At 38.8% G+C, this 20,348-nt stretch overlaps 1 protein-coding gene and 1 long non-coding RNA gene across 7 annotated transcripts in view; one reads left to right on the forward strand and one right to left on the reverse strand.

Annotated features, from left to right (window-relative positions):
- tdrd12 (tudor domain containing 12) overlaps positions 1-17,634 on the forward strand; it is a 30,335-nt gene extending 12,701 nt beyond the window's left edge. For 5 of the 6 annotated variants that reach the window (XM_058767029.1, XM_058767031.1, XM_058767033.1 and 2 more), the window contains exons 17-36: positions 146-331; positions 1,254-1,407; positions 1,524-1,651; positions 1,748-1,939; positions 2,016-2,144; positions 2,406-2,523; positions 3,282-3,421; positions 3,593-3,840; positions 3,939-4,020; positions 4,624-4,805; positions 5,452-5,659; positions 5,739-5,831; positions 5,933-6,105; positions 12,199-12,414; positions 14,903-14,961; positions 15,059-15,152; positions 15,267-15,380; positions 15,552-15,705; positions 16,667-16,727; positions 17,124-17,634. In XM_058767029.1, coding sequence (XP_058623012.1) covers positions 146-331; positions 1,254-1,407; positions 1,524-1,651; positions 1,748-1,939; positions 2,016-2,144; positions 2,406-2,523; positions 3,282-3,421; positions 3,593-3,840; positions 3,939-4,020; positions 4,624-4,805; positions 5,452-5,659; positions 5,739-5,831; positions 5,933-6,105; positions 12,199-12,414; positions 14,903-14,961; positions 15,059-15,152; positions 15,267-15,380; positions 15,552-15,705; positions 16,667-16,727; positions 17,124-17,197 — 2,805 coding nt within the window. In that variant the 3' untranslated portion in view covers positions 17,198-17,634. The remainder of the gene's footprint in view (positions 1-145; positions 332-1,253; positions 1,408-1,523; positions 1,652-1,747; positions 1,940-2,015; positions 2,145-2,405; positions 2,524-3,281; positions 3,422-3,592; positions 3,841-3,938; positions 4,021-4,623; positions 4,806-5,451; positions 5,660-5,738; positions 5,832-5,932; positions 6,106-12,198; positions 12,415-14,902; positions 14,962-15,058; positions 15,153-15,266; positions 15,381-15,551; positions 15,706-16,666; positions 16,728-17,123) is intronic. The other variant, XM_058767032.1, reaches the window with a different exon arrangement.
- A 48-nt stretch (positions 17,635-17,682) lies between these two features.
- Positions 17,683-18,924, reverse strand: LOC131534819 (uncharacterized). Its single transcript, XR_009269437.1, has 3 exons — positions 18,608-18,924; positions 18,120-18,206; positions 17,683-17,822 (listed from the first exon to the last, which is right to left on the reverse strand). It is a non-coding gene; the product is annotated as an uncharacterized LOC131534819 (long non-coding RNA).
- Between the last annotated feature and the right edge of the window lie 1,424 nt (positions 18,925-20,348).

Here is a 20,348-nt window from a genome sequence, read left to right on the forward strand (position 1 = left end):
CAGATATATTTTCACAGCCGCCTTTGCTCATATTTATCAAGGGTGCCAATATTAGTGGAGGGCACTGTAATTGCACAGCTGTAATGATTTTAATATAAGATCGTTTACCTGTTGGATTTGACTAGGTTATGTTTTTATGTTTTAGTTCCTGTTGTGGAGGAAGTATAATGGACCGAATGTAGCAGAGAGTTACTGCTGGCCTGCTGTGGCACGCGGTTTTGATACAGTACTGGTGTCACACAGCGGTGACAATCCTCTGTCCTACATTCCTCCTCTGCTGATGCTGTTACAGACGGTTTCTGTCGTCTCCAGTCTCGCTGCTCGCACCGGGGTGAGATTCACTGCTCTGTTATAGATAAGAAAATACAGTTGCACGTCAAATAGTCACTGTGGCAACCTGATATTACAATCAGTCTTGGGTGATCCAATCACAAGTGGACACTGCACTAAATAGACAGTGCATTTGCACAGTGGACAGTGCATTTGTATCCCATTTGAAGATAACATTGATGCCAAAACAAGAATTTTTTATTTTTTTTCTATAAGTTATATGCCTTGAAGAAAATGAAGTTTGTTTATATATGCAGAAGACTTCATAGAACATCTCTCATATGGTACAGCTCCACTGCTGAGCTCAGTGGGCCCCATGGTGCAGCTCCATGTTTGGTTCTGGTGGGCCCTGTGGTGCAGCTCCATTCTGGGCTCCATCTGCCGATGGTGCTCCACCTTTGAGCTTAGTGGGCCATATGGTGCAGCTCCCTCTACCATCAGTCTTGGGTGATCTAAGTACAAGTTAACACTTAACTAAATTCACATGTTAAAGGTGGCTAGTGCGTCTTATTTAGTCACTCAAACCACTTTTTTTGGTCTAAAACATTTGGAAAAGCCCATACATGTGCACAAGAGTAGAAAATCTATGGCATGGTGCAGGTCCTCATCTGGGATTTCTGGTCCCTTTGGAGAAGCTTCATATTTGGGCTTGGTAAGCCATATGGTGCAGCTCCACCTCTGGGCTTAATGGGCTCCATCATCAGTCTTGGGTGATCCAAACAAATAACATTGAATGATGCCAAAATGAGGGTTTTAATTTTACTGTCTTATGGTTTGGGAAGAAAATAAGTTTGAAAAAGCTTACTGTATATGCACAAAAGTTCATAGATCATCTCTGATATGGTGCAGCTCCACCTCCACCTTACTTTTAGTGATCTAATCCCAGCTTTGCTGCTACATCTTGAGTTTCTCTTTGTCTGCAGCCCATAGCAGTGATCCTGTGTCCGGGCTGGGAGAAAGTTCAGACGGTGCTGGAGCTCCTGGAGGACAGTAAAGCAACTTACAACCTCCATCCCACCAGTGTGCTGCTGGGTGTGGACCAGGAAGAGCCTAAAAAGTTCAAGATCCAGAGGAACTGTACGTTTTTATCTGCAATAGAAGAGATGTCGATTGTGGAGAGTTTCATTTGAATCTGGACCAGAACTAAAGCTTGCTTTGATGTTGCTGTGTCTGTCTTTGTGATGTTAATAAAGGTCAGTTGCTGGTGACAACACCATTCACAATGATGAGGCTGCTGGATGCTCAGTGCTTCCTCTTCCTGAGACTGTGTCATCTGGTGCTGGATGAGGCTGATGTGCTTTATTCACAAGCACCTGAGCAGGTGTGACCCGAGAAACGAGAACAGCACATTTTTAGCAGTTGATGCATACTCAAATTAGTTTTGACCAGTGTTTTTGCGCTTTACTTTTCTGTGAAGATGTCAGTTATCCTGAAGCACTTCCAAAAGGTGGTCTCTGGGGAGGAGAGGTCCTCGTGCCCCAGGCAGATCATCGCGGTGGGCAGCCGCTGGAGCGCTGGGATAGAGGCTCTGGTCAGAGAACACATGATTTACCCCTCCATCATCATAACCGTGATGGAGGAGGCAGCTCTGTACGGCAGGGTACATCAGGTCAGTCTTCATAAACTCAGTTACTTCTCCACCGCCCTCTTTGAGCTCTGACATCCAGTCTGTGTTTCACATTCAGAGGGTTCAGCTGTGTCTGGACTGCGATAAGATCTCCGTTCTGCTGGAATCGCTGGACTTCCACCCGCCTAAACCCCAGAAAACCCTCATCATTACCAACTCTGCTAAGGAGACCGAGCATGTGTATAAGGTACAGAATACCACCAATCACAGTAAAGGATGAGTAATGATCCACCAATCAGATTTAAGAATGTAATCGTCCCTCTGTGGTGATCTAAATTTAGCTTTCATGCATAACATTACAGAATGGTTTCATGAGAGGTTGTCCATTTTCTACTGGCAGTTAAAATGTTTGCTAGTTGAGATTATGGCAGTATTTTGAACCGCTGTCTTAATGCTGATTGGCTTCCGGTTCTGATGGATTTTACTGTAATGCACGTCTGTCATTCAGGCTGTGGTCAACACTGCCGTGTTCACACTGAAAGCTCATGAAGATGTGACGGATCAGTTTGACTTTGTCATTGATCAGTGGAGAAAAGACATCGGCCGTGGAACGCAGGTCATTCTGGGTAAGTATTCGTAATGTGTAAGGTTTCTCTGTTTTTAAGTAATTTGTTTCTTTCCAGGTAATAATATTTGGTGCCCAGAGCACACATTTTTGTTGGTTAGCCAAAAAACATTTCTGTATGTGAATAAAATGTCCCCTTTAGGTTTGTAGAATATTCCCTTAACCTCTGTTATCCTTTAACTTCTATAAGTCAATAATTGGTGTATGTAAGCTTTATTCTTTATTTATTGTTTGGTAAACATTAGCCATGAATCTCATAACAAAAAAAGGATTTAATTATTAAAAAGAAAAAAATAAGGTATTTATCATTAACACAAAATAACCTACTTCAAAAACACACATACAATTTTGGTTATTACAAATTATCACACAAAAAACTCCATGTATTGTTCTGGAAAGTTTAGTTCATGGTTTTAAAAATAAAACCTAAAAATAATAATTAGAGAACATTCAGAATATGTTTTTAATAGGTTGCTGAAAGTCTGCAAATTTTGGGAAGGTTAGTTTAAAGATACCTAAACCATAATCCTTAGAGAATGTCTTGTATAGGTTCTTAATAGGTTGTTGCCTGTAGGCCTGTTGTGATAATTACTATATCGACCTATCATACCATATATAAGGTAATGGTTATAACAAAAAAAAACTGCAACAACAGAAGACATTCCTAGAAGGTTAGGAATTGACTCCCAAAACAACCAAAGAAGGGGACTCTGTGCTAATAATAGGGAGCATTCTATGTTACTCTCATTCCTCCTTCAGTTACCACCAATGACTGCCTTAAGGCACTCGGGATCCGGGACGCCACGTGCGTGGTGCATTATGGGTTCCCCAGCTCCCCCAAGCTCTTCGGCAGCCGCCTGTTCTGCCTGTCAGAGAATTTCAGAAACCTTCCAGACATGGTACTTGCTTTGGTTTATCTTGTTCTGTGCATTTTTCTGAATATTTCTATGTGTTATGTGTGTGTGTGTGTGTGTGTGTGTATATATATATATATATATATATATATATATATATATATATATAACATAAAAGAGAGTGTGATGAGCTTTGCTTTGTAACGTCCCGCACAGGATCATGCCGAGAGCTCCTCTCCTGCAGCTCAGTCCGTGCTGCTGCTGTCGGAGCTGAACGCCCGTCACGTGTGTGGCGTCCTGCGGTACCTGAGGAGAACCGGCGCTCTTCTGCCCCCTGAGCTGCTACAGTTCGCTCTGGGCGTCCAGCAGGCCAAAGAGGAGCAGAAGACAGACAGACCCCTCTGCTCCTCGCTCAAGAGCTTCGGCTTCTGCAGGTCTCTGCTTCATTGTAGTACTTCCACCAGGTGTTAAGTGTTGCATACAAGTAGTTATTTGTAAAGAAGTAATACATCATTTGTAAACACATGCTGCTAACTTGAAAATGTATTCTCACTCTTTACAGAGACAGCACAGTTTGTCCAGATAGACACACGATCAACAAATCCCTGGATCATCCAAAGCACCCAGACTCTGGGACTGTCATGGTTAGTTAAAAGAACATGTAAAATATATGGTTTTTGGCTTTATGATTTCTAAGATGTGGAAAACATCTGGAATTCAGTCATTAAAAAAAGGAATCTGTTGTAAAATGTGGCATTTCAAGGAATTTGCCAAATTTTGCCTTAATAGAGTATATCAAAAGTAGGGCTGTACAACTTATCAAATTCAAATTGAGATAAGGGCTAGTATTTATTTATTTTTTTAACCACAAAAATTATTTAAATATGAAGTCCCCATTAAATGGGAATGTTCTGCATGTGTGAATGAATGAGTGATGCAGATCTAAGCTACACAAGCTCGAGCACATCTGACAGTAGTAGTGTTTTTCAGCTGTGAATATCACAGTCAAAAATTTTTCATACATGTTTTAATCTACAGTAAAACTGCAATACAATAATCCTTTCCTGTTGAGCACTTTATTTGACAAAAAAAAACAGGTAAGGGAATTAAAAAGTAAAGGGAAAAAAATAAAAGGTTACTTTCTAGTTCCATTTTATGCCACAGAATAGCTTTTCAAAATTTGTTCTAGCATGTTTTGCACCGTTTCCCTTCTACTAGTGGTTGACTGTAAATGTTTCTTTAAAAAGGTTTTGCCGCTGTGCATAAAGTCAGCAAATGTGTACTCTGGCCGCATCGTGAGCCAGAAAGACGATGTTTATGAGAGTCTTGCTGCTCAAATGAACGCACACTATGCTACTGAGAGACGCTGTGCTGTGGAAGTGCTGAAGGGAGAACTTTACGCTGTTCAAGAGGAGAATATCTATAACCGGTAATGACTCAGACGCCCTCTAGTGGGACACTTTACGTACACATCATTATGAAAACCCTTTGTTTATATCTTATACCTTTCAAATGTTTGGATATATAATTTTTTCTTTTTTAAAGTAAATAACTTCTGTATTCAGTAACTATGCATTAATTTAATCAAAAGTGATCAAAGATGTTACAAATGATTTCTATTGCTAATAAGTCTTGTTCTTTTGTACATTTTATAATCAAAGAATGCCAAAAAAAATTAACAGATTTCCACAAAAATATTAAGCAGCACAACTGTTTTCAACAATGATAATGTTTCTTCAGCAGCATATCAGAATATTAGAATGATTTCTGAAGGATCATGTGACTCTGAAGACTGTTATAATGATGCAAAGAATTCGGCATTGCATCACAAGATAAAATTACATTTTTAAAATATATTAAAAAAGTAAACAGTTACTTCAAAAATATTTCACATTATTACTGTTTTTACTGTATTAAATAAATGCAGCCTTGGTGAGCAAAACACACTACTTTCAAAAACATTAAAAGTTTACCGAGCCCAAACTTTTGAACAGTTATGTAAATGAATGAATTGCATGTCAATTGAAAATATAAGTTTATGGGAAATAATTGTTTGATTGTATAATCGGTTCTAGGGTGCGTGTGATTGAAGTGCCAGAAAAAGGAGAGCAACTGTTCAGCAGCGTCACTGCCTGCTTCATAGATGAGGGTCGCACACAGGAAGTGAAATCACACCAGCTACTCCAACTTCCTCCTCAGTTTCAGGATTTGCTAGGCCAGGCTGTGGAGATCATCCTGTGCAGAGTGCAGCCTGTCGATGGGGAGGTGGACTGGAACCCGAAGGTCTCAATAATACCGCTGAAAGAAAACATTAGTCCAGTTTGTACATAAACAGTTGTTTTAGAAAAAAAAATGTTTTCAGGTGACCAGAGCCATCAGTCAGAAGATCAAAGGGAAGCTGCATCAGGCCAGGGTTGTGATGAGTGTGGGAAATACTGTCTGGGTTGATCCTATGGTAGGTGGTTAAGATGTTTGCGTCACAGGCCTTACAAGGTTTTCCTGGTCCGGTCTGAAGACATTCTAACGCTCTTTTCTGCATTTGTTTTCCTCACGCAGGTGCGCATGACACGTGTTCCTGGTCTGAAGACCTACATTAATGAGTATAATGTCCATGCTGAGATCTTGGCCTCCGGGTTTGGTGTCAATAATCCTCAGCACTTGGATCTGCTGAAGAGAGTTTTCCAGGGAGACGAGAACGCAAACACGCTCCAGCACTTGACAAATGACAGGTTTATTACTATTGTTTACAACCCTCTGTGGACACCTGAATCGCCATTGGCTAGTACATTTTTCAGTTTACTCGCCAGACTGATATACTATTTATGTGTATGTATGTATATACATACATACACACATAGACATATATTATATATATATATATATATATATATATATATTAGTATAATACTGTATATGTTTGTAAAATGGTACAGCTTTTTAACCCTCTGGGGTCGACAAACGCATATATGCGTTTTGAGGCAGATTTTCCTGATAAGGCCGAAATGAGCTTGAATTACTCTGCCATTTTTGATCGTACAGATAAGAGCAATACACTATTCGAATCTGTAAGGGGTCTACTTTTATTTGTATACACTCATAATAAAAACTAAACTTTGTGGTTTTGAAGAATAAAGAAAACAAACGGGGTGCGCTCTCTGTCTTCTCCGTCTCCGCGAGCTGCTTTTTGAAACGCGTCACTAAAATGAACTGTAACTCAGCAAATACTTCACACAGAGACATGAGAAATATATCTATAGAAAGCTTGACATGTCTACTCTCAAATGAAGTAAGTTTTACTGAAAACAAATATTCTGTGATAAAGTAATCCGTATGAAACCAAGGACATGTCCAGTTTTTCCGTCTGGTCTCATTATCTTTAATTAGGTCACGCCCACGCGCCGCTCGCGCTATTGTTATTACAAACCTCCACGCGAGCCACGCGGCACGTAAACGCCCACACCACCATAAACAAAGCAGCAACGCGTTCATCTCAGATACTTTTCAGTTTTGGAAGAACACGCTGTGAGGAAAAAGAGTTATATTTACCTCAGAAACGCGCTGAGAGGAAAAAGCCTTGTATTTACCGCCAGAAGACGCGCTGAGAGGAAAAAGCTTTGTTTACCTCACAAACAGACCACGAGCGCAGCTGGAGCCGGCGGCGGAGGAGATATTTTATACAGAGTAAGTAATGCTTCTTATTGGCATTCGATAATGTGTTGTTGTGACAAAGTTGAACGCATTTACTGGTGAACTTGTCCCAAACTATAACTCCGGAATAAAATGTGTAAAATCGAGTGCAACATTTTGAAATATGATAGACAACCTTTCATTGCATTTAAATGTTGCACGACGTGAGGATAGTTATATGTTCTATGCTTTATTTATTTTGAATAGTAAAAATATGTAGGCCTATATATTATAATAAATATAATGTACTGTTTTTGCTGTACTTTGGATCAAGTAAACGCAGGCTTGGTGAGCTGAAGACACTTCTTGAAAAAAATAATAATAATAATTTGACTGGTAGTGTATGTATTGTCACCATGTTTGCTTTGTCTTTGTCCGTTCATTGTGTTGCTCACGTCTGTTTTGTGTTTTCTCATGCAGTTTCTGATGTCTCCTGTTTTCCTGGGATCCAGTTTCCTGCCACTGTTTTGGATATTGCACCCACGAAGTCTTGACTCTTCTGTTGTTTATTTGTTTGTTTGTTCCCAATAAACTGTTTAACTGCACTCGCAAATGAATCTCAAGTTATTTTATGTGATTGTTATACGTATACACATTTCTTTTTTCCTCACATTCTTTCTTGTAACTCTTCTCTCTCAGTCACACACCTGACTCAATGGCTTATTATGAAGCTCATTATGCGGGCCTTTGTCTTCTCAGGTGTGAGTCACGCCCTCTCGCATAGAGCCTTTTTACTCAAAAAGTGACTTAGAATCTTTAAATCAATATATTGTTTTCTGTGAGCAAGTAAACAAGATGATTTTCAGATCATTTTGAAGCAAAAATTCTAGGCTACAAGATCCAGTTCTCAAAAGTCTTGTGAACAAATGTTCTGTATGTGTTTTATGGCCTTATTTCAGTGACTTCAAAATTTTAGTTTTTCACTAACCACGCATAAGCGTTTCTTTCTCAAAAACAAAATCATGTACATAAATGCTGCTAACATATTATTGTAGCCCAGTTTGTGCTGTTTACAGTGATATAAGACTTTAGCCATTTATATGTTTATAAGCAACTGAAAATGTAAGGGCATGTCAAAACTTCTCCAGGCCCCCAAGACACCCTTAGACCCCAGAGGGTTAAATATCTGAAAGTACACTCTTAACATCAGTCAGTCAAGCATTATAATATGATAATCAAGTATTATTTAATGATAGAACTTTAGTAATTACAATTAAAATTTGGTAACCATGTATGAATGCATAGACATTTTAATTGAATTTAGGACTGGTGGTGGTGCTTTTTTTGGCATTCAGTGTTTCTATAAAAAATAAAAAAAAATGTAAAAAAAGGGGGAAAAAACTTAACAATATTGATAAGATGATAATAATAATACGAATTCTAATAAGAACAATATAAAAAGCACTAAGGATTTATGAGCTGCTGGATTCATGAATATTTATCAGGTTATGTGCGTTCGCTTCGAACTGATTCACTGAAATCAAAACAGGGACGATAATAGGTGAGTACCAGCCAATGAGATTGCCGTTTGCGCATTAGTTCCGCCCACTACCGGAAAACCCGGCAGTTCTTAAAAGCTGAAAAAATCCAAAGGAACTCCGTTATTTTGACAGGAAAATACAACAAAGAATATCGTTACATGTAGCGTGTCAATTCTACATGTATGTAAGACTGTCTCTCGCTTTCTCTGCAATCAAAAAGCAACGGCGAGTCGTGCGCTTCACACTAGAGTTCACGGTACGTCAAACACAGGTGCGCTGCGCATCCATTGAGATGGACTGAAAAATAGCACAGACCGCTTGACGGAGAGTGAAACTCTGAAGCGCTGAAAATGTACTGTATCTGTGCTAAACTTATACTTAGCCTCCAACTCACACACCGGAGCTAATTGGCTAATATTAGACATCATTTAGTCACCCAGAGTGAAGATTGGTCGGATATGTGAGTGATTTACTCGCAATGTAGAGGGTTGGTTTAGATCAGTTCACAATAGAAAGGAATAGAAATATACATTTTGTCAAGAAAATCAAACCTATTATTAGGTTCATTAGGACTTTTTTTCATTATTATTTTTCATGATATAGCTCACATTTCACAAACGAAAGAAATAGAAATATATTTCCCTTTTGAAATGGTCTCTTACATTGCATGGAATCACGCTTAGGAGGGAAACTCTTCTTCCGAATAGTGAAGCTGGATTTGTTTACGTTTGTGCAGCAAACTGCCTATAAGTCATCACTGAATGCGATTTCATTAGAATCTTTCTCCTTCAGCACGAAGATCATCTCCTTTCTGGACTACAAAGAGCGAAGAAGCCTGATACTCGCTGAAGAAGAGCCCCAGCAGAGGAAAGACGCTCTCCTGCTCAGCGCTTCTCCCCTGTGGCCATCCAGCGAAAATCCAGAGCTAATTTCTCCTTCTAATGAAGCAAATTTTGTCAATGTTTGCTTTAAAATTACGTGCCACGAATGTGCCACGTGCAGGGCACCCCTGCATGAGTCAGATAAGCACAGTGAGTGCGTTCCTTACGCTGAGGCAGCACTCACAGAGATGGCCTGCTCTCATTACGAGAGCATGAGTCTCTCCTTGCTACGCTCGCGGATCGCTTTCTTCAGTGAAGGTGATCCCGCCCCTCGCGCTCTCTCGTTTCTCTTCTCCCAAAAGCCTCGGAGGAAGAAACAGCAGAGTCAAAAAGATGAGCAGACGGGCTCGAGCAAGCTCATGCCGGCACATGGCCCGCATGCCTTGCCTTCCCCGCAGCGACATGATTACCCCTCGTCTGGAGTGAGCTGTATGGTCACCTTTAGAGGATCTGAAGAGAATGCTGCCAATGACACCATGTCACTGGCGGCCTCTGATGCAGATTGCTCTACGGCCTCTGATGCAGATTGCTCTACGGCCTCTGATGCAGATTGCTCTACGGCCTCTGATGCAGATTGCTCTACGGAGCGCCCCGACTCCCTCCCAAAAAATCTGGTGGTGTACGGTCCAGTGTGGATAGCAAGCTTATCCACATTCTCACGAAGACCGTTGAAGAGCTCAGCTTGGAGTGGTCGGCTCCAGAAGAGCCAGCCTGCAGCCACCTGGATGAACGCCACCAACGAGCCCCCCGTCAGAGACCCGCGCCATTCTTTCCAGAAGTTCATGCCGAACTCTCCAAGTCGTGGCGCGCCCCCTACTCGGCCCGCATCCACTCTTCTGCCTCCGCAGCTCTCACCTCCCTTGATGGCGCCGAGCAAAGGGGCTATGAGAAGCTCCCTCCTCTTGAAGAGGCCATCGCTGCACACCTCTGCCCGGCCACAGCTGGAAAATCTGCAAAGGCTGTTCATCCTTCCAAGCCCTGCAGAACCATCTCGACTTTAGTGGGTAGGGCCTACTCTGCAGCGGGACAGGCAGGCTCCGCGCTTCACACTATGGCAGCCCTCCAAGCTTTCCAGGCCAAACTCCTCCAAGCCATGGATGAGTCCGGCCCAGATCCAGCAACTTTCAGGAAGCTGCACAGTGCAACTGACCTGGCCCTGCGTGCCACAAAGACCATAGCCCAGGCTATCAGTAGGTCAATGGCCAGTTTGGTGGTGCTTGAGCGACTCCCCAGTCTCCATGACAGGGCTGTTTGGACCCGCTGTTCACTGCTGCTCAGAAGTCGTCGCAAGCCATGCACCACTTCTCAACTAAGCGCTCCAGCCACAAGGCTCTATCAACTCAACAGCCTGTGAAGTCTGCTCTGTCGCCTGCTCAGCCTCAGTCCAAGCTCGAACCTGAGCTCTGACAGCACCCTCAGCCTACCAAGCGCCAGGGCCCCCCCCAAAGGGAGGTTGGTTCCTGAGCCGCAGAAGTGGTTTTGATCTGTCAAGAGAGAAGACGAGAGGGCTAAGTCCTGGCCGGACTTCCCTCGAAGTCTCGCATTTGCCTTCCAATCCCCCATTCAGCTCTGGGTGTTGGAGGCTTTGTTCACCGTCAACACTGAGCCTGTCCCACTCACTTTGCATGTGCCCAAGCAAACTACCACTGGGATAGCGGACCCACTGGATATAAAGAGCACTTCTCCTCTTTGATACATTGCGATGGTCAGTTCACTGCTTCTGTGTACCAACCTGCCATCTGAAAAACTTCTTCCCCTTCCCACCCAGCTGGAGACTTGGGAAGCCATCCCAGGCATGTCAAGTTGGGTTCTACAGACTATAGAATGAGGCTCCCTACTTCAGGGGTGTGGTCCAGACTTCGTTTCAGGACAATGCTCATGTTCTCCGTTCCATAGTGCAGTGTCTACTGGTGAAGGGAGCCGTCAAAACGGTCCCACCAGAGAACAGTGAGGAAGGCTTTTACAGCAGTTATTTCCTCATCCCAAAGAAATATGGTGGGCTCAGGCCCATCCTCAATCTCAGGCTCCTGAGATCCATTCAGGATGCTGACTTTGAAGCAGATCTGTGTGTAGTTTTGCCTAGAGGAGTGGTTCATATCAGTAGATTTTTAAAGATCCTTACATTCATATCCAAATAGCCCCTCGACACAGACCCTTCTTGAGCTTCACGTTCAAGGGGGTAGCTTACCAACCTTCAGTATTAGTATTCATATTAGTATTAGCGTTCGGAAGAGAATGGAGTTTCCCCCCTTAGCATGATTCAACGCAGTGCTTATTCCTGTTATCTCAGGGAACCAAGATTGCGTTAGAAACCGGAGCAATTTTGTCAAGAAAACCAAACTTGTTAGGTATATTAAGACTTTTTTTAAAATTATTATTATTGCTGTCATTCTTCATTTATATCAAATACTATGTTGTATAAATTTAAATATCTGTACTTTCATTTTGTTATACTAGGACTTCCTGGGAATTAATGAAGACGTAAATAAGTATTGTAATTCTTCAGTAAAATGTGTTTTTATTACTCTTTATTATTTTATTTTAAAGTATTATGGAAATATTGCTCCAAAAATGTTTTTTTTTTTAAATTTTCCATGCAGATTCACTCCCCAACAGAATTGCCCAACTAACTCTAAAATGAATAATTATTTCGAAATATAGCTATTCAAGTCATCTGATGAAAAATTATAATAATTTTATCTCAGATAATATAAATATTGCTGGAATGAATATATATATGTATATGTAAACACATTTTCTTTTTTTTTGACAGGTTTGAGAGCCCTTCGTCATCCTCACAGCAGAGAGTTGAGGTTATAGAAGACGTTCTGACTAGTAGGATGAAGGATTTAGTCAGCAGTCATAATGCCATGGAGTTCAGCCAGACTCCCATTAGTCCCCAGAACAACAGTGCTGTCCAGTGCAATGGAGACCTGAAGGACAGTGATGATTTTGATGATTCTTCAGAGGCAAGCATGAATATCATGAGGTTAGTACATGTTTAACTGATGTATTTAAAGGGGTCATCGGATGCCCATTTTCCACAAGTTGATATGATTCTTTAGGGTTTTAATGAAAAGTCTATAACATACTTTGGTTAAAATTTCTCAATGGTAGTGTAAAAAACATTTTTTACCCTGTCAAAATCAGCTCTGTTTTTAGCAAGCCATTTTAGTCCATGTTGCTTTAAATGCTAATGAGCTCTGCTGACCCCGCCCCTCTCTTCCGTGACGAGCAGACTTTAAACTTCAGCCGTGAAACTGGCTAACTAGTACATTATTAGGAAAGGTGATTTGCAAAGATTCATAAAAATCCTTATACTCGCAAAAAAATGTAATTTTGTGAAATATTATTGCAATTTAAAATAAGTTTTCTATTTTAATATACCTGTGATGCTGCTTTCAGGATTCTGTGATTAATAAAAAGTTAAAAAGAACAGTGTTTATTCAAAATAGATATTTTGTGTTACAATATACACTACTATGCAAAAGTTTGTGGTTAGAAAATCACTACTTTTATTCAGCGAGGATGTGTTAAATGGATGAAAAGTGGTATTAAAGACTTTTGAATTAATGCTGTACTTTTTAACTTTTTATTCATCAAAGAAAAATCACAGGTTTCAAAAAAATCACCTGAATGTATTTTAGAATTTTATTTTTTTTAATCTTAAATATCTTATAGTACTATAAGAGTCTATAGCTTAAAGACATGCCACGCTACTCAAATCGTTTTCCAATAAATTGCTATATTTGTCACAGATTGTTATGTACAAACCAGAGTATGTGAGCAGAGTGGACCGGCAACAATTTCCCCTCCGCGCTCAAGCATTTAATAATCACTCCGCTGATATCAGAAACACCGCTCCAAGTATTTCAGTATGTTTGAAATATCACAGTTTTGTTCACAACGTATATTAAAAAAAATATATAAAAAAATAAGAGGAGTGTTTCAAAGTGGCTTAGAAACTCAAACTTTTTTTCCCACCACATGCTGAGCTAATAACATGGTTGTCAGCATTAAAAGGTATAATTGTTGCTTTTTGCAGTGCAAATTTTGTTTGTGATGAAAATAACAGTACGTTTTTGTCAGTTATTTTACCTACAGATCGTCATTCGAAATTGGATACAGATGAAGTAGCACTGTAAGATTACATTTGTTTGATGCATCATTGAAAGACCGATTGCGTGCGAATTAGCCATGTTTCCATCCACCTATTTTTATGCGCATTTTGGAATATCGAATTTAAAATTGCTGGATGGAAACGCCAAGATGCCGAATAAATTTACCGAATAAATTCCTCCATTTGCATCGAAAAGTCGTGTGACTTTGCGCTATGAGACGGGATAACTTGCCTAACCAGCGGACTGAATCTCGTTCACAGTATCTGTATGCTGTTATGATCGTTCTGAAATTCCTGAGTAAAGTCTGGATGGAAGCATAGCTAAGTGTTGTACCTGTTTAAATCATGCTTTCACCTGAAAATATATCTAGAAGGAACAAACAAATTCCTTGAGAACTATAACTTCCGCTCATGTCCATTGCCGTCATCCTAGTCTTCACTTTCTTTCTGATTTGAGTGATCCTTCTTTATCAAGCTAGCTAAATACTGTATGTTTAACTTGTGAATTCTTGCTAAATATGCAGTTATATTACGGGCCGTTGGCATGAACTGTACTGGTGGTGGAGCGCTTTCGGAGCGAGTGAAAACCACGACGCTCAGACTTTTTTTAAAAATCCGCTCCTCCCTCCATTCAGAATCACACTTCTCCACTCACATACTCTGGTACAAACTGACTGACTTCAAGCTGCATGATACATTAAGTATAGATGCTTTTCACTATAATTTGTCTTTTTGTAGTTTTATGGTTTTCACTACATACAGCAAAATATCTTTCATCCTCCTATCTTTCCATTTGCACTGTTGCATTATTTATTTTGTTATTTTTTCAAATTGAAACTCATCAAAGCCACTTTGTTCAAATTTTGGCAACGTTTTTTTGCAGGCATAAAGGTCCATTGTTTGTAATCAATAGTGTAGAGATGTTTGAAGCACAGCTCACACAGAAGTCACTTTCCAGTCAAGCAGCTTTCTGTTGGTTTCGAATGTGGCGAATCCTTGTACCCAAATTGAATCCATTGCGAAGTATGCGTGGGGAAATCTTTAGTACTGACACAAAATTCACAATTACAGATTCCTATTGAAATGGCTGGACTTTGTCTGCAGAAACTACAGTAAATGTGACCTTACTTTAAAGGAACCATTCACACAAAAATGAATTTTAACTAAAATTTATTTAACTAAATCTAGCTATTTGTTTGTCATCAGGCACCATTGTTTTTTATCATGAAAATCATATTGTTCCAGTGTTTATTTTTTTTGTTTTTCTGAACCAGTCTTAAGTAAGAACTGACTCTGTGTTCTTCTTTGGTTTGTAATAACTGACTTTCTCATTGTTTTTTTTTGTTTTGTTTTTTAGCCCTGATCTGAATGGATTCTCATCTCCGAAGCAGACCAGACCTGCCAGCTCTGAAACAGGCATGTTTATTCACATGTAAGGAATAGTTTGAAGTCAGCTAGTCTGTTTATTCCCATTCATGGTAACACTTGGTTTTTGCCCACATTGATTATGTAGACAAAGATGAAACCCTGAGCGCCAACAAATTAAAGAAGATCAATAAACCACAGAATTTCCACTATCCAGCCCCTATCTCATTCCAGCCTACAAGGCGAGTTATAAATATTTTATAAACTGTTCACAATACACATTCAGCCATACCATGTGTAAAGGTATTCTGATTATTGTTCATATCTGTTAATAATACCAAGTGTTTCCTGTGTAGTTTTCACCCACAGATCAAATGGTTCCAGAGGAGCGAGACGGTCACGGTCTACATAAAGCTCATCAGTCCGGTGATGCAGAAGTGTGATTTCTGCTCAGACACTGTCATTTACAGGTCACGTGATTATAAAACATCCGTTTCTTCAGTCATTTATTAATGTTAACATTTCATGCTAGAAAAGACCTGTATTTCCTTAATTTGACAGGATAGCAAACAACATGTGCATTGATGTATGGAGTCTTACATATATGTTTTATGGGAATTGTTCATGTATTTTTATCTCAGTGGGTACGTGAATGACCGGCATTACTATGCAAAGCTTGAGCTGTCCGGGGACATCATCGCGGAGGAGTGCTCATGGGAAATGAGATGCAATGAGCCGGTGATGAAGCTGAAGAAAAAGGAAAAGCAGGACTGGAGAACACTCCTCAAACACAAGGCACCATCTATATCTTAATAAAATGAGATTTCATTAGTGCTGAGAGCGTTTTGAATGCATTAATTGTGCTGAATTATGTTGAATATACACTGCCATTCAAAAGTTTGGGATCAGTAAGATTTTTAATGTTTTTTTGTTTTTTTAAAGTTGTATCTAGGCTGTATCTATTTGATCAAAAATACACACAAAAAATTGTAATTTTGTGAAATATAATTGCAATTTAAAATAACAGTTTTCTATTTTAATATACTTAAATAAAATAATTTATTCCTGTGATCAAAGCTGAATTTTCAGCATCATTGCTGCAGTATTCAGGATCACATGATCCTTCAGAAATCATTCTAATATGCTGATTTATAATCAATGTTGGAAACAGTTTTGCTGCTTAATATTTTTGGGGACCTGTGATGCTGCTTTCAGGATTCTGTGATGAATAAAAAGTTAAAAAGAACAGTGTTTATTCAAAATAGATATTTTGTGTTACAATATACACTACTATTCAAAAGTTTGGGGTTAGAAAATCACTACTTTTATTCAGCGAGGATGTGTTAAATGGATGAAAAGTGGTATTAAAGACTTTTGAATTAATGCTGTTCTTTTGAACTTTTTATTCATCAAAGAATCAAAGAAAAATATCAGAGGTTTCAAAAAAAATATTAAGCAGCACTATAATATTAAGTTTCAACACTGATAATAAATCCACATATTAGAATGATTTCTGAAGGATCACGTGACACTGAAAACTGAAAATTCAGCGCTGCATCACAGAAATAAATTATATCTTAAAAACCAATATTTGTTTTCTATTTTGATCAAATAAATACAGCATTGATGAGCATAAGAGACTCCATTAAAACATGTGTGTGTATATATATATATATATATATATATATTACTGATCCCAAACTTTTCAACGGCAGTGTTTTTGAAACATACTCTGGTTATTTCTGTTTCTCCACAGAGTCAATTTGTCAGCTATGAATTCGACTTCATTGATGAGCCTCGTGTTTCTTCATTAAATGGTGAGGAATTAATAGATAACTGATTGATTTAACCTTCCTGAGAAAATTGGAGAGAGTAAAAGTATCATGTTTAACTTTAAACCACAATTTCCTGAAGTAGTAACAATAAAATTACGCATTTTTGTGGGGATTTTAGTTTTCTTTGCCCCTCCCTTTACTTCATGTTATGGTCTTTATTTATTTATTCAAAGGTGTGACGACTTGTGAACCAATCAGATTTAGAAAACAATTAAATAATATGAATAAATCAGTCAAAAATAATATAGAAATACATTGGAGAGTTACTGTGAAGGGCTAGATTTCATTTACAATTTTTCTTTTAACAGAGTTAAAACTGCATCTTTTCCCAGTGGTTTAAATGCAGTGTATAATCACATGCTTGTTGTTTTGGATCAGGGCACTTGTTCCTGGCTGAGGTGGGAGAGGAGGGCTGTTACGTCAGCTCTGAGAGCGCCAGCGACAGTGACTGAATAGAACAGATCGCCGTTGTTCTACATGCAGTACATTGAGCATATCCGGCTCTATATCAGTTTTGAGCAAAGTTTCATTGTCCAATTAACAATAATATAATAATAATAATAATAATAATAATAAATTATTATTTTTTCAGTATGTTGGTGTTGAGTCCCACAGCCATGTCTTTTGAATGGCTTTCTTGAGTTAAGCTAGTTTTGTGAATGTCAACCTTGTTTTGAAGCACTGAATAATTGCGGTGCGTATAATGAAGTGTTTTTGTTTGCATTCTTTCATGTGAATATTTAAGTTATCGCAGATTTCATAAATTGTTACTACACATTGTGTAACAAAAATATAATTTAGCATGTTCTTTATGAAGCAATAAAGTGATAAAGCTTTGTGAACTTAATGTTGCGATGAGTTTCACTCAAATTGAAATACAATAAATGGTTCAAGCTATGAAAATTAATGTTTTCATTTTATTATTATTTAATTGTAAGTAGTATCTTAAATCATGGCACAGCTGGTCATGTGATCAACATTAAGGTATAAACCTTGAAAAACACTGATGTTCTGACCCAAAGACCCATGAAGACTGGCAGGAGTGTCCTTAAATACATGTGGATGTCCACCGCTCAGCTGAAACACAAAATACACTGCTATCAGTCCTTCTGTTTTACTGGAAAGTGCTGATTTCGTCACAAGACTTCTTGTTTCTGTAAATGAAACTGTAGAGTAACTTTATCTTGCCCCAGACATTATGAGTCTTAGACCTAATTTTCTGTTAATGTCAGAAAATACACCTTAGCTATATAAAAGTATAGAAATACCTAAATGCTGGTAGTACTTCAGTTCAAACTCATTTATTTTAAGAGTTTGAGATGTTTCATGTTTGAAAGAGTTCCTGGTGCATCATACTTCAAAGCAGTGACTTACCATATAGTTCATGTTTGTGGCCGAGGGAGAAACACCTGACACCTGACTGATCTGGTGTGTCTGCTCAGGTCAGACCAATCTGATATCCTGCGAAACAAGATCATCTACTCTCACAACAATAAACAATACAGGGGATAAATAACACTGGCCTGGTCTTTTCATTTTTGATCATCTCCTGGATTTCTTCAGAACTCAGCATGTGGTTATATTTTTAGACTGACCATAAAAAAAGAAAGTGAAGCTGTTCTGTAGATGTTGTGTATGGGTTAAGCGTCCTACATTTCTAGCAATTAATTTCCAGCATCATTCCTCCAGTCTTCAGTGTCAAACGATCCTTCAGAAATCATTTTAATATGCTGCTTTGCTAATATTTCCAAACTTTTGAGAAGTGTCTAACTTCATTGCATTTGAGTAAGAGTTTTTCCAAAATATTATATGCTTATGAAATCGTAATTAACAGATAGAGCATAATGAAATAACTTACATACCTAAATTGTGCAGCTTTATGCAGTTTGTGATGTAGCTGCTGTCAGATCTAAGTTTCTTTGCGAATCCATTACGCTGTTCATTGTTTACAAAACAATCTGCAGTCAAATGCTCCGAAAAAACACATTCCTCCGACTCCATCCCGACGCGATTAAAAATACACCATCCACCTGCTCTGAAGTCAGTAGAGTGTATCAGAGGCTGGATGCGCATCTTTACAACATTACTGGTATCCAGTTTACACAGCGTCAGTGATTATAATGTGTTCTGTTTGCATTTGAAGGACGCGCAAAATTCTGCCATTAAAGCGACAGAACTCTAGTGGGCGGGGCTTATGGTGGGTCACCCATTATGACGTCATGGAATTTGGAATTCTTGGCCGCGCGCAGATTCACACAGAGTCAGAAGCTCAAGGACTGGATTCAAGTGGAAAGTGTGAAATAACATCTCTACAAGACTTCTGCAGTCATGTCATTCTCCCCAAAAAGAAGAGACCGCGACAGATGACAGAAGAGTCGCCAACAAGTAAGGTTTTAAATGAAAACAAACAACAAATGGATGCTTTAGTTGAACTACCAGTAAGTTTTAAGCAAAGTTCAAAGTATAGTTGCCTCATTTTACAAAGTTAATCCTTTGTAAATCACATTCACTTTTTAAAAACATGGCTGTAACCAGGATTTGAAAAGGGGTGTTAACACTAGAACCGCCACGGGGGAAATTTTACCCGTGACTGTTTTTCAAATGTACATAACAGATTTTCAACAAAGCCTTCAAGTCTCCCAGTCATTGACTTTTACTAAAATTATGTAATTTTTTTATTTGTTTTTTTAGGTTACTGGCCGTTATGGATTAGTGTAGGCTGCATTAAAAAGTCTTGAACATAAAACAAAAGGGTAAAAATATAGTTGACGATTAGATATAATCATTTCATGACTCTACACACTTCTTTGTGAAGACAGTGGCATAATACAGTGAATTAATGTTCTTTAGCCATATAAAAACAGTTGCCATGTGTGCGGGTAAAATTTATCCGCTGGCGCTTTTATATATACAGCGACCTCTGGCGGTTCTAGTGTTAAGAATTGTAACGTTACTTATAACACCTAAAAATGCAACTCATATACACTACATAACATTTAAAACAGACAGACATGTAAATGTTTGTGAACAATGTTTCATTTAAGATGTTTTACAATTTACAGAATCTTACAAACTGTTTAGATGCTATTTGCTAATATGTGTGTAATGTTATTGTGTTAGTGTTATGCTACTGTTTTTGATGGCGTTCTTTCAGTTTGTTACAGAGTATCATGATCATTGCATTTGTCTTACCATTGCCAGGAATTATCTGCCTGCACTATCAATGGGCTTTTTAAAAAAAATTATTTCCACACCATGAACACTAAACAAACTAGGCAAACTGTCCAAATTATACTTACAGGAATTTTTTTAAAAGGCTAATTAGTCATCCAGAGAACTTTCAGTTTTATTTTTGAATATGAAAAATTGATATCGGTGTCACCTCTGTGACCTCAAGGCTGGCTATGGCCATGCACACACACATATACATATATATATATATATATTAGGGGTGGGCGATATGAGCTAAAATTCATATCACAATATTTTCCACTGTCCGGACGCTATCGATATTATATCGCGATATGAGGGGGAAAAAAATTGGAATCACATTTTAGTAGACCTTACTTAAATTACAGTCAAAATATGTACTTTAACCTTTTA

This window comes from Onychostoma macrolepis, chromosome 25 (genome assembly GCF_012432095.1).
Source record: "Onychostoma macrolepis isolate SWU-2019 chromosome 25, ASM1243209v1, whole genome shotgun sequence".
Lineage (NCBI taxonomy): Eukaryota > Metazoa > Chordata > Actinopteri > Cypriniformes > Cyprinidae > Onychostoma > Onychostoma macrolepis.